Here is a 12,736-nt window from a genome sequence, read left to right as displayed (position 1 = left end):
TATACGAAAAGTTTCTAGACAGAAAGTCTAAAAACGCTGAAACTGTGTTTTGAAAAGATAACTGTGATGACAATGTAGTGAGATGGAGAAGAGCTAGGAGTTTCAACATTGGGATCAGGAATTACGCCCTCCCTTTCTTTTATCTTTCTGTAATCATTCTAGAACACAGCTGTCCACAAATATAAGGCATGTATGTAATATTTAATTTTCTAGAAGCCACATTAAAAAATTAAAAGAAACAGATAAATTGATATTTAATTAACCCTATATATCATTTTTGTCACCTTAACACATAATCAATATAAAAACTGAAATATTTTACGTTCCTTTTTTCTCCTAGTAAGTCTTCAAAGTCCAACATGCAACTTTTATGCACATCAGTTCAGCTTAGCTCCATTTCAAATGTCCAACAACCACAGTGGCTCCCATACTGGGCAGCACAAAAGAATGATCAACTAACCTATAGATCTGCATTTAGAGCTGCTGGTCTTGGTACCATCTCCTTGCCTGGCCTGCCAATTGATTCTGAATCGAATTCTGCACTATATACTACTTTCACATTACTGGCAGCTCAATATAAAAATGTCTTCATTTTTTATATGTCACATTTCCACACCATTTAGTCTTCACACACATTTTCACACCTGATCCTCCTAACAACCAACCATGTAGGTAGGCCTGCTATATCAGCTTTACAAAGGAGGAAACTTACAGTTCAGAGAAGTTAAGAGACAGCTGACACTCAGTGGTGGAACTGAAACAAAATTGAAATCTCCTGACTTCCAGCCAGATCTCTCTATTTAAGCCTCAACAGCACCACCTCTTTAGTCAGTTGTAATTTCGCATTTACCTGTGAGACTGGCCTTTACTTCCTCCCCCACTGGACTGTGAACTCCACGAACACAAGGACTTTTTCCTGACCATTGTATCCCCAGGGCCCAGCAAGGCGTTTTACAAGTATGCAGTATTTGTTGAATGAAAAAATGAATGGATGAAATTGTAGTTTTCCCCAACTGTCTTTAGTCTAGTAAACGTAATCTATTTTTAGTAACTAATGTGAAAAAAAGGCAATATACCATAAACTTGATTTTTTTTAAGTCGAAGCTTAAATTTACTTCCAATATAATTCAAAGAAAAAAGAAAAAAAAAAAAGGCTGGGAGCCAAGGCCTGAGTTCTAATGCCCGCCCTGCTGTAAACTCGTAAGCCCTCGAGTAAATGAAGTTCTCTGGGCCAGAGTTCTTACCTGTCAAAAAGAGAGAAAGGGACTATACTGTCCACGAGAATGTTCAGCGATAAGATCTTTTTTTTTTTTAACTTGATGCGGGTCAGCGTCCCATTTCTCACAGCCTTCCCTCCTCAGCAACGGCGGACTTCGTGAGAGGTAGCCACTAGGTCCCAGCTAGGTTTCCCTCCACGTCCCGGGGACTCCTGCCGGACACCCAGCCGCACGCCGGGGCCCACTGGCTGGAGCCGCCATCTTTCCCCCTTGGCCCGACCCCAACCGCCATCCGCGGGCACGGGGTAACGCTGACCTCACCTCTCCTCGCAGTCTTTGCATTTCACTTGCAACGGGACGAGGTGCTGGAAGAGAACCTGGCTCATGCTGAACCGCTTCCCCGGCAGGTGTAAGGGAAACTCCAAGTGCGGCCCGCAGCACTAGCCTAAAAGACGTCCGGGTCCTGTTAAAGTTTGAGTTTGGCGCTCGGTTTCCGCGGAGGAGGCGGGGAAAAAATAAAACAGAGGGGCTAGGCGGGAACTTTGGACCTCGCCAGCCACCATCAGCTTCTTCCGGTTATTTTCGGCGGATGCGGCGGTAGTTCCGGGCATTATCCTGCGTGGCTGGACCCGAGGCAGACATATTTGTTAAGGGAAGGAGACCCGAGAGAACCTGACAACTTTTCCTCTCTTCACCCGATCAATGCTTGCCACCCAAAGTGAGACCTGAATTATGGCGGCTTCTGCGCCGACGCCGCACGGAACTGGCTTTCCAGCAGAGGGGCGATGTGGCTACTATGTGGAAAAGAAGAAGCGCTTCTGCAGGATGGTGGTGGCAGCAGGAAAAAGGTTCTGTGGTGAACACGCTGGAGCCGCGGAGGTCTGGTATCGCCTTACCCTCTCGAGAGTCGGAAATAAGTTTCCTGGTCCGGCACCTCCCCTCTGACAGATTTCTGCTTCAGTCCCCTGGATTTTCCAGCTTTTCCTGTGATAAACGCAGTCCTGGCCTCCCTAGGGAGAGATGATGAGCCGTAGTGAAGTGCAGTGTTTTCTTGTACTAAGTAAAGCGCCAGCAGTGACCCGTTTATCTTGATACCAACTCATGGTAATGCTAGATTTTAGTTTTACGGCAGACTACCGCTTCTTGCCCTCCGCTCACTCTCCGCCTTCCTGATGGGAAATGGTGGTTTAGAAAGAAGAGTGATCAAAGAAGCATCCCAAGGTTTCACTAATTGTGTTTTCATTGTTCCGTGAGTGATAATAACTTCTTGTCAATGCGGTTGAGAGAAACTTTTTAAATTTTTTATTTAGACATACGGTCTTTTGAAAGCAACTAATAACTACTTTGCTGAAAAGGGGAAGGAAAGATTTAAAAACGTAAGAATTGACTCTCCTTTTAAAATTGAGAACAGAAAGTGTACAGTTTTGTTCAATTATACTTATGATTGTATTGTCAAACAACATATTTTTAGTATGTGTGTTTCTTTAGGATATATATGATAGGAAATTTAAAAATCAAGAACAGTAAAATGCTAATAGAAAAAGAGCATGTTTAATAGGTTTTAGAAAGATTAAACCAAAGAGACAAGCATCTGATTTTATGCCTTCTGAATGTCCAGTATTATTTACATTATTTTTCTTTGTTAGATGGTTTATCCTTCTAGGCAATATCCAGTACAGATAACCCCAGAACCCCTTCACCTCCTACTGTCCCTCATAGCTATAGTTCTAGTTCATATTTTGATTTGGCTAATATTTGCCTAGGGTGAAGTGTACTGAAACAAACTTATTCTTGTTTTGGAATGTGACTGACCTGTGATTTATGGGAACTCTTTGAAGAACACTCTCTGTTGTATTGGCTGGTTTTGAGAGCACCAGCAAACATCCCCTGATTGAAAAATGAACTTTCTGATAGGAGGAGGATTTTGTTCTCACTCTAAGGCCTTACACTTCACCTTAATCAGACACCCAGAGGTGACTGCAGACGGTGACAGTGGTAGAATATGAATAGATCCTTACAGGGTGATCCATATTCCTGGAGAGGAATGACATCATGTTATTAATCCCTTGAAAAAAGACTGCAAAACACTAAGTGGAAACACTTTCCATGACTATGATTTGGTTTTCAATTTTGGGCATCCTACTGAATCTGTAATTTATGTTATAATTTGATGTATTGTTTCCGTCTTTTTTTTTTTCTTAAGTGTCATATATGGCTGAGATACTTGTGCTCAGATTTACCCAGTGGTTCTTAAATGGGGCTGATTTAGCACCCCCAGACAATGTTTGAAGACATATTGGTTGTCACAACTGAAGAGTGTTTCTTGCTTCTAGTGGAGAGAGGCCAGAGATTCTGCTAAACATCCTACAATGGACAGGACGAAAAAGAATTATCCAACCTGAAATACCAGTAGTGCCAAGGTTGAGAAGCCCTGTTTGTAAACCCAAATAATAAATGTTAAAAGTGCTTTTCTCCCCTACTCTATCATTAAGCTTTGGGAGGTTAGTATAGAGTCTTCTCTTTCATGGAGGTTAGACTTTCAAGTCAGCAAATAGGGAAGAATAATGTACTATATTTTCAAAAGATACTGAAAAGTCTCTTAGCATGTTCATGAAATTCTGTGTACATAGTTTCATGGATATGCTGGGAGGCAGATCAGAACTGAAATAAACTGAAAAAGGAATTGTTAATACTAATCGTGAACACTTAGCATTTACGGTATGAACAGCACCATGCTAAGCAGTTTTGTTTTGTTTTTTTAACCTATTAGCTCACTTAATTTTTACAACCCTTAGGAGGTAAGATATATTATTCTCATCTTTCAGATGAGGCAGTAAGACTACCTCAGATTGTAGAGTTAGGAGCTGATAGTTAGGAGCCTGATAGATAGAACTGGGAGTCATACCTAGGTAGTCTGGCTGACCTTTGGTTTTAACTGTTATGCTATCCTGTTATATACAGATTCATGTCAGTGTTGGGTAGACTTGCCAACACTATTAATTCCTTTTTTTTTCCCTGAGTATATGTAGTTAAATCCATGTAACTTAGAAACGAACAGGATGTAACTCTTCTATACTAAAAAGTTGCAAAGCTAGTAGAGTAAGGCCACATACCAAATGGTTAAAATACCATATAGACAGTCCCCAACTTACAATGAATGGTTCGACTTACGATTTTTTTGGATTTATGATGTTGCAAAAGCGGTAGGCATTCAGTAGAGAGCGTACTTTGAATTTTGAATTTTCATCTTTTCCGGGGCTAGCGATATGCACTGCTGGGCAGTGGCAGGGAGCCAGGGCTTCAAGTCAGCCACGTTATCATGAGGGTAAACAACGAATATGCTTACTACCATTCTGTACCCATACAACCATCTGTTTTTCACTTTCAGTACAGTATTCAATAAATTACATGAGATATTCAACACTTTATTATGAAATAGGCTGTTAGATGATTTTGCCCAACTGTAGTCTAATATAAGTGTTCTGATCACACTTAAGATAGACTAGGCTATGCTACGATGTTCAGTAGGCTAGGTGTATTAAATGCATTATTGACTTAAGATATGTCAACTTATGATGGGTTTATCAGGTTGTAATTCCATCATAAGTTGAGGAAGATCTGTCTTTCGTTGTTTCTGAGATACTTTTTTTTTACTTTTTTTTTTAACATTTTAACATCTCTGAAATCAGAATGCTTCTTAAAATCAATGACATGTTATAATTTAAATTGGCAACATATTTCCTTTCTTAGTAATACCTAAAATAATAGTGTATATTATAGTCAGTGCTGTCATAGATTCAAAATTCCATATGTAGGCCTTTTCTATAACGTGTTTGAAGCTATAGACCCTGGTTGTCCAAAGCATTATTTGCTCAGATATACATAAACGAGCTACACCAAAGGTGTTTTTTTAATTGAAGTGTAGTTGATGTACAGTGTTATATGTTACAGGTGTACAATACGGTGATTCACAATTTTTAAAGGTTATACTCCATTTATAATGATTATAAAATATTGGCTATATTCCCTGTGTTGTACAATATATCTTTGTAGCTTATTTATTTTATACGTAGCAGTTTGTACCTCTTAATCCTCTACCCCTGTACTGCCCCTTCCCCCTTCCCTCTCCCCCTGGTAACCACTAGTTTGTTCTCTATATCTGTGAGTCTGTTTCTTTTTTTGTTATATTAACCAGTTTGTTGTATTTTTTTAGATTCCACATATAAGTGATATCCTACAGTATTTGTCTTCCCTGTCTGACTTATTTCACTTACTATAAAACTCTCCAAGTATATCCATTTTGTTGCAAATGGCAAAATTCCATTCTTTTTTATGGCTGAATAGTATTCCACTGTGTGTATATGTGTGTGTGTGTTTGTGTGTGTGTATATATATATATATATATATATATATATATATATATATACACCACATCTTGATCTATTCATTTGTTGATGGACACTTAGGTTGCTTCCATATCTTGGCAATTGTAAACAATGCTGCCTTGAACATTGGGGTACATGTATCTTTTCGAATTAGTGTTTTTGGTTTTTTTGGATATGTACCCAGGAATGGAATTGCTGGGTCATAAGGTAGTTCTGTTTTTAGTTTTTTGACATTCCTCCCTACTGTTTTCCGCTGCACCAATTTACATTCCCACCAACAGTGTAGGAGGGTTCCCTTTTCTCCACATGCTTGTCAACATTTGTTATTTGTGTTCTTTTTGATGATAGCCATTCTGACAGGTATGAGGTGATATCACATGACACTGGAGATTTTTGTTGTTAAACTCTATGACCTGATTTTGCCAGTGTTTTGTTAATGTCCTTGTAAGGTTTCCTTACCTTGTTTTGGAATAGCATAAGCTTATGATTACACTGAAGTTGTATCTAGTATCTGTAAGCAGTGAACTTGATACTTTATTCAAATAAATATGCCTTTTTTTTTTTTAATTAGGAAGAAAATGCTCGGAAAAGAATCCTGTGTCCTTTAGATCCAAAACAGTAAGTATGGGTCAGAGAAGGGTTTTTCTGTGCTGGAAACAGTGATTATCACAGTCTTATTTTAAATAATTTTCTCTTTAAATTTAGCACAGTATATGAAGATCAACTAGCAAAACATTTGAAAAAATGTAACTCAAGAGAGAAGCCAAAACCTGTAAGTGTTTGATCAGTAAAACTGAATGGTGAAATGTGTGGTATGTAATGTTTATATATACTTAGTAGATTACAAATGTGAATTTTTAGCAAGGCTCTTGCCTCAGGAGGCTTAAATATGGCAAGTACATTTGAGTGTATATAAGACATCAGATTGTGAATCCACTTAGACTCCTAATTGAGATAACAGAATTTTATGCAAGAAGAGTGGTATTCAGAGAATAATTCCACAGTTTAATTATTCAAAAATATTTACTTAGTGCCTACTAAATTCATTTCAATAAAATATGATCCCAGCCTTCATGGAAATTACTTGAGACTGGTAAGTAACTTGTAAATAATGGGCATTATTTAATAAGTTCAATGAAAGAAGTAAGTACACATGTGATAAGAGCACATACTTGCATTAAAATTAAATCCAAGGGGTCAAGAAAGGCTTCCCAGAGGGAATAACACTTGAGCTAAGTCTTGATTTGGCAAAGAAAAGAAAGAAGAATCTTTCTAAGTGGAAAGAACTATATGTGCAGAGGCAGAAATTGAGAAACCACTTGAGGTTTTCAAGGAACTTGTACTTATTCTAAAAGATACAGGGAACCATTGAAAGATTGCAAGTGAGGAAATGGTGGGGTCAGATTTATCTCTTAGAAAACTTTCTCTTAGAGCAATGTGGGAGGATGGCTTGCAATCAGAAGGTCTAGTTAGGGGGGCATTGCTGCAATCCAGGTAGGACATGATAAGAGACTGAATTAAAGAGGATGGAAAGAATATAGATAAATGCAAGAATTATTTAGGTAGCAGAATCAATAAAAGTTGTTGACTGATTGGAAATTCGGAGTTGGATATGTGAGTCCGAAACTCAGTAGAGGGGTTGGGCGAGTAATAAAGATTCAGAAGTCAAATACATACAGATCATAGGTGAAGCTTTGGATTTTTAAGTTACCCAGGGTAAGAGATTAGTTAGAACTGGGGGGAAGTTGGGGGACTTGTTTATTCAATAGATATTAATTGAGCACTTATGCCAGACATTGAACCAAGCACCCTGCTTAAAATAACATGAAAATCTAGTGGAAGGGATAGAAAATACAATATTATATGTGTTAAAATAGATTAAGTACAGAGTGCTATGGAAGAATAAAGGAGAAGAGCCTAACCCTTTTGGGGGAGGACATAGGGGTTTAGAGAGATGGGAAAGGAGTCAAGGAAGCTTTTCTGAAGGAATGTCATAAGATGAGACCTAAAGGTCAAAGGAGAGTCATCCAGACAAGGAAGAAAACATGGGTAACTCACATGACAAGTATGAAATACAAGGGGAGAGCTGAATAGAAGATGAGAGGTAGACAGGAATTAGAGCATGAGACCAAGGACAGAGCTCTAGGTGACACTGACACCTAAAAGAAACGAGTGATCAGCTGTGTCTAGCATCACAGTGGAGTCAAGTAAGGTAGGGACACAAAAGAATCCGTTGGGTTGGCAATATGGCAGTTGTTAAAGATCAAAGAGTTTAGCAAAATGCATGTTAAATAGAGTGGAGTGGGCAGAAATCAGACTGAAATGATATATGAGTAAATGGAAGACAAGGCAGTAGAAATCTTAAGTGTCAAATATTCTTTTAAGAAACTAGTCTATGAATGGAACTTGAGAGGTAGAATAGCAGTCAGAGAGGAAGGTAGGACAGAAGGAGTGTGTTTTAAAATGGGAGGGACTTCCCTGGCAGTCCAGTGGTTAAGACTCCACGCTTCTAATACAGGGGGCATGGGTTCGATCCCTGGTCAGGTAACTAAGATACCATGTGCCGCGCGGTGTGGCCAAAAAATGAATTTAAATAAATGATAGATAGATAGATAGATAGATAGATAGATAAAATGGGAGAAAAGAGTTTTATTTGTATGCTTAGAGTAATGAGCCAGTAGAGAAGAAGTTGGAAATAGAAGAGGGCATCACTGTTAGTGTGAGGCTCCCCAGGAAGCAGGCAGAAATAGGGTACAAAATAGAGGTCGAAGGGAAGAAATAGCTCTTCCACTTACGTAGATGGGAAGTAGTATAAGATGGATATCAGTTTAGGTAAATTTGAGCTGACAGGAGGTTAATTGAGAAAGATGTCATTTGATAGCTACACTTCCTTGCTGAAGTAAGAGATAAGGTGATTAAGGGAGGTGATGGTATAATAGGAGATTTGAGGAGAGAGGTAAAAGTTTAGAATTAGAGTTATGCAGAATAATTGTTAGGCATCTTTGAGAGTCAGACTGGTGGAGATACTGAATTTGAACTGGCACCAGTCCAAATGACTGAAGAGCTTTGCTTCAGCAGTGTTCAGCAGTTTTAACTTTCAAACTATTGGGAGTTAAAAGTCATATTAGGGCTTTCCTGGTGGCGCAGTGGTTGCGAGTCCGCCTGCCGATGCAGGGTACACGGGTTCGTGCCCCGGTCCGGGAAGATCCCACATGCCACGGAGCAGCTAGGCCCATGAGCCATGGCTGCTGAGCCTGCACGTCCGGAGCCTGTGCTCCACAACGGGAGAGGCCACAACAGTGAGAGGCCCGCGTACCGCAAAAAAAAAAAGAAAAAAAAAAACAAAAAACGTCATATTAATGCAGGCATTCGGTTTTGTAAGGGTGGGTTTGACAGAGAACCAGATTGTGAAAGATAATGATAACAATGGTACTGAGTGTCCAGACTGGGTGGCATGAAAGGGAAGCCAGAAATTAGCTGAGAAAAAATAGACTCTTTAAAAGGTGAAACTCTTTAAAAGGTGAAAGAATATGATTAGGAACAAGAGAATCACTATACTTTGTACTAACATAGTACAAAGTTATAGTCAGAGAATGGGCTAATGAAGTTTAAGGTTTCAGAGGTTAAATGGTTCATAGTAACACCAGAATCTAGAGGCCCCCTGAAAGTAGTTTGCCAAAGTGGAGCAAAGGTCATTAGAATTAAAAAGGTCAAACAGAGCTGTTTGTTGGATGGCTTGAAAACATAGTCAAATTGGCTGAACTTAGTGGAAAGAACAGCTTGGTGTCAAAGTTCTTAATGAATATTGGATAATGACCAACAGATTGATAGTTGACAACTGCTGGGAGAATTAGAAGATGTTTAACAGCCCACTGTTTCTCAGTGGGGGCTTTTGGCATTTCGAGTGGGACAGTCCTATCCTGTGCACTTTAGAGCATCCCTGTTTTTAGAATTCCTGGCTTCTGAGTGGAAGATGACAAAGGCCCTTGTCAAGAAGTATGAAGGATTTGAAATTTAATCTTATTTTCAAGCTAACAAGTTAGCCTACCATAGGATTGTGGATGCTGGAAGAAGATATGAGACTCCTGGATCAGAGACAAAGCGCTTTATTACTCGCTGCACAGCAAGCAATGTGAGCTTCTGTCTGCATCAACTCCCTTTGTTCCCTAAGTGCCCTCAAGTTGAAGTGGTCTTGGTGGATGCTGCACATGTTTGTGCACAGCTTGTGTCATAGCTGAAGAAGGCCAAGCTTAGGAAATATATCTTTTTAAATGAGCAGTAAGGAAACCTGCCTCACCTTTGTTCCATAAGTAGACACTTCTTTATTGTATTGTACAATAAGCAGGCCTGCCACTGCTCTAGAAGGAGACACTACTTCTATCTTCCAAGATTGATTGGTATACAAATGTCCTTGCAAAGATAGTCTAGAATAGAGGGGGGTCAGTGCCTTTGCTTATAAGACTTACAGAAAATTGAGAGATCTGTAGATAATTGTCTCCCAATAGCACCTCTCAGTCATTTTGAGAACAAAATATCCCCATACATTTCCAGATGCCTCCCAAGTGAGAACTAGTAGGACAGATGGCATAAGTTTAAAAAGAAAAATATTTTTACATAAAGATGTTTAGAAGATTGTTTCCTTAATTTCTCTTTCTGACCTTTCATTGTTAGTGCATAGGAATGCCAGAGATTTCTGTGCATTAATTTTGTATCCTGCAACCTTACCAAATTCATTGATTAGTTCTAGTAGTTTTCTGGTGGCATCTTTAGGATTTTCTTTGTATACTGTGTATATATCATGTCATCGGCGAACAGTGACAGTTTTACTTCTTCTTTTCCAATTTGTATTCCTTTTATTTCTTTTTCTTCTCTGATTGCCGAGGCTAGGACTTCCAAAACTATGTTGAATAAGAGTGGCAAGAGTGCACATCCTTGTCTTGTTCCTGATCTTAGTGGAAATGCTTTCAGTTTTTCACCATTGAGAATGATGTTTGCTTTGGGTTTGTCATATATGGCCTTTATTATGTTGAGGTAGGTTCCCTCTGTGCCCACTTTCTGGAGAGTTTTTATCATAAATGGGTGTTGAATTTTGTCAAAAGCTTTTTCTGCATCTATTGAGATGATCATATGGTTTTTATTCTTCAGCTCGTTAATATGGTGTATCACATTGATTGATTTGCGTATATTGAAGAATTCTTGCATTCCTGGGTCAAATCCCACTTGATCATAGTGTATGATCCTTTTAATGTGTTGTTGGATTCTGTTTGCTAGTATTTTGTTGAGGATTTTTGCATCTATGTTCATCAATGTAATTTTCTTTTTTGTGTGATATCTTTGTCTGGTTTTGCTATCAGGGTGATGGTGGCCTCACAGAATGAATTTGGGAGTGTTCCTTCCTCTGCAATTTTTTGGAAAAGTTTGAGAAGGATAAGTGTTAGCTCTTCTGTAAATGTTTGATAGAATTCACCTGTGAAGCCATCTGGTTCTGGACTTCTGTTTGTTGGAAGATTTTTAATTACAGTTTCAATTTCATTACTTGTGATAGGTCTGCTAATATTTTCTAATTCTTCCTGGTTCAGTCTTGGAAGAAATTAAGGAAACAATCTCATTTACCATCTCATCAAAAGGAATAAAATACCTAGCAATAAACCTACGTAAGGAGGCGAAAGACCTGTACTCAGAAAACTATAAAACGCTGATGAAAGAAATCAAAGATGACATAAACAGATGGAGAGATGTACCATGCTCCTGGACTGGAAGAATCAACATTGTGAAAATGACTATACTACTCAAAGCAATCTACAGATTCAGTGCAATCCCTATCAAATTACCAATGGCATTTTTCACAGAATTAGGACAAAAAATTTTACAATTTGTATGGAAAGACCCTGAATAGCCAAAGCAATCTTGAGAAAGAAAAATGGAGCTGGAGGAATCAGGCTCCCCGACTTCAAACTATACCAAAAATCTACAGTAATCAAGACAGTATGGTACTGGCACAAAAACAGAAATATAGATCAGTGGTACAGGATAGAAAGCCCAGAGATAAACCCACACACACATGGTTACCTAATTTATGACAAAGGAGGCAAGAACATGCAATGGAGAAAAGGCAGCCTCTTCAATAAGTGGTGGTGGGAAAACTGGACAGCTACATGTAAAAGAGTGAAATTAGAACACTCCCTAGCACCATACACAAAAGTAAACTCAAAATGGATTAAAGGCCTAAATGTAAGACCGGATACTATAAAACTCTTAGAGGAAAACATAGGAAGAACACTCTTTGACATAAATCTAAGCAGTATCTTTTTGGATCCACATCCTAGAGTAATGAAAATAAAAACAAACAAATGGGACCTAATTAAACTTAAAAGCTTTTTCACAGCAAAGGAAACCATAAACAAGGCAAAAAGACAATCCTCAGAGTGAGAGAAAATATTTGCAATTGAAGCAACAGACAAAAGATTAATCTCCAGAATATATAAGCAGCTCATGGAGCTCAATATCAAAAAAACAAGCAACCCAATCAAAAAATGGGCAGAGGACTTAAATAGACATCTTTCCAAGGAGGACATGTAGATGGCCAAGGGGCACATGAAAGGATGCTCAACGTCACTAATTATCACTAAAATTATTAGAGAAATGCAAATCAAAACTACAATGAGGTATCACTTCACACTAGTCAGAAGGGCCATCATCAGAAAAATCTATAAATAATAAATGCTGGAGAGGGTGTGGAGAAAAGGGAACCCTCTTACACTGTTGGTGGGAATGTAAATTGATACAGCCACTGTGGAGAACAGTATGGAGGTTCCTTAAAAAACTAAAAATAGAACTACCATATGACTCAGCAATCCCACTACTGGGCATATACCCTGAGAAAACCATAACTCAAAAGGACACACGCACCCCAATGTTCATTGCAGCACTATTTACAATAGCCAGGACATGAAAACAACCTAAATGTCCAACGGTGAATGGATAAAGAAGATGTACATATATACAATGGAATATTACTCAGCCATAAAAAGGAACGAAAGTGGGTCATTTGTAGAGATGTGGACAGACCTAGAGTCTGCCATACAGAATGAAGTAAGCCAGAAAGAGAAAAACAAATATCATATACTAACTCAT

At 38.7% G+C, this 12,736-nt stretch overlaps 2 protein-coding genes across 5 annotated transcripts in view; one reads left to right on the top strand and one right to left on the bottom strand.

The window, feature by feature from the left end:
- Positions 1 to 1,618, bottom strand: part of SASS6 (SAS-6 centriolar assembly protein) — a 50,625-nt gene extending 49,007 nt beyond the window's left edge. The window contains exon 1 of the mRNA XM_082834504.1: positions 1,539 to 1,618. Within this exon, the coding sequence (XP_082690630.1) occupies positions 1,539 to 1,603 (65 nt within the window). The 5' untranslated portion in view covers positions 1,604 to 1,618. The remainder of the gene's footprint in view (positions 1 to 1,538) is intronic.
- Positions 1,619 to 1,858: 240 nt separating this feature from the next.
- TRMT13 (tRNA methyltransferase 13 homolog) overlaps positions 1,859 to 12,736 on the top strand; it is a 24,342-nt gene continuing 13,464 nt past the window's right edge. For 3 of the 4 annotated variants that reach the window (XM_082834496.1, XM_082834498.1, XM_082834499.1), the window contains exons 1-3: positions 1,859 to 2,096; positions 6,174 to 6,220; positions 6,308 to 6,374. In XM_082834496.1, the coding sequence (XP_082690622.1) occupies positions 1,950 to 2,096; positions 6,174 to 6,220; positions 6,308 to 6,374 (261 nt within the window). In that variant the 5' untranslated portion in view covers positions 1,859 to 1,949. Of the gene's footprint in view, positions 2,097 to 2,169; positions 2,322 to 6,173; positions 6,221 to 6,307; positions 6,375 to 12,736 lie in introns of those variants that run through there. The other variant, XM_082834497.1, reaches the window with a different exon arrangement.

Source organism: Leucopleurus acutus (assembly GCF_964270905.1).
Source record: "Leucopleurus acutus genome assembly, chromosome: 2".
In the NCBI taxonomy this organism is placed as follows: Eukaryota; Metazoa; Chordata; class Mammalia; order Artiodactyla; family Delphinidae; genus Leucopleurus; species Leucopleurus acutus.
This window is presented reverse-complemented; position numbering and strand designations above follow the sequence as displayed.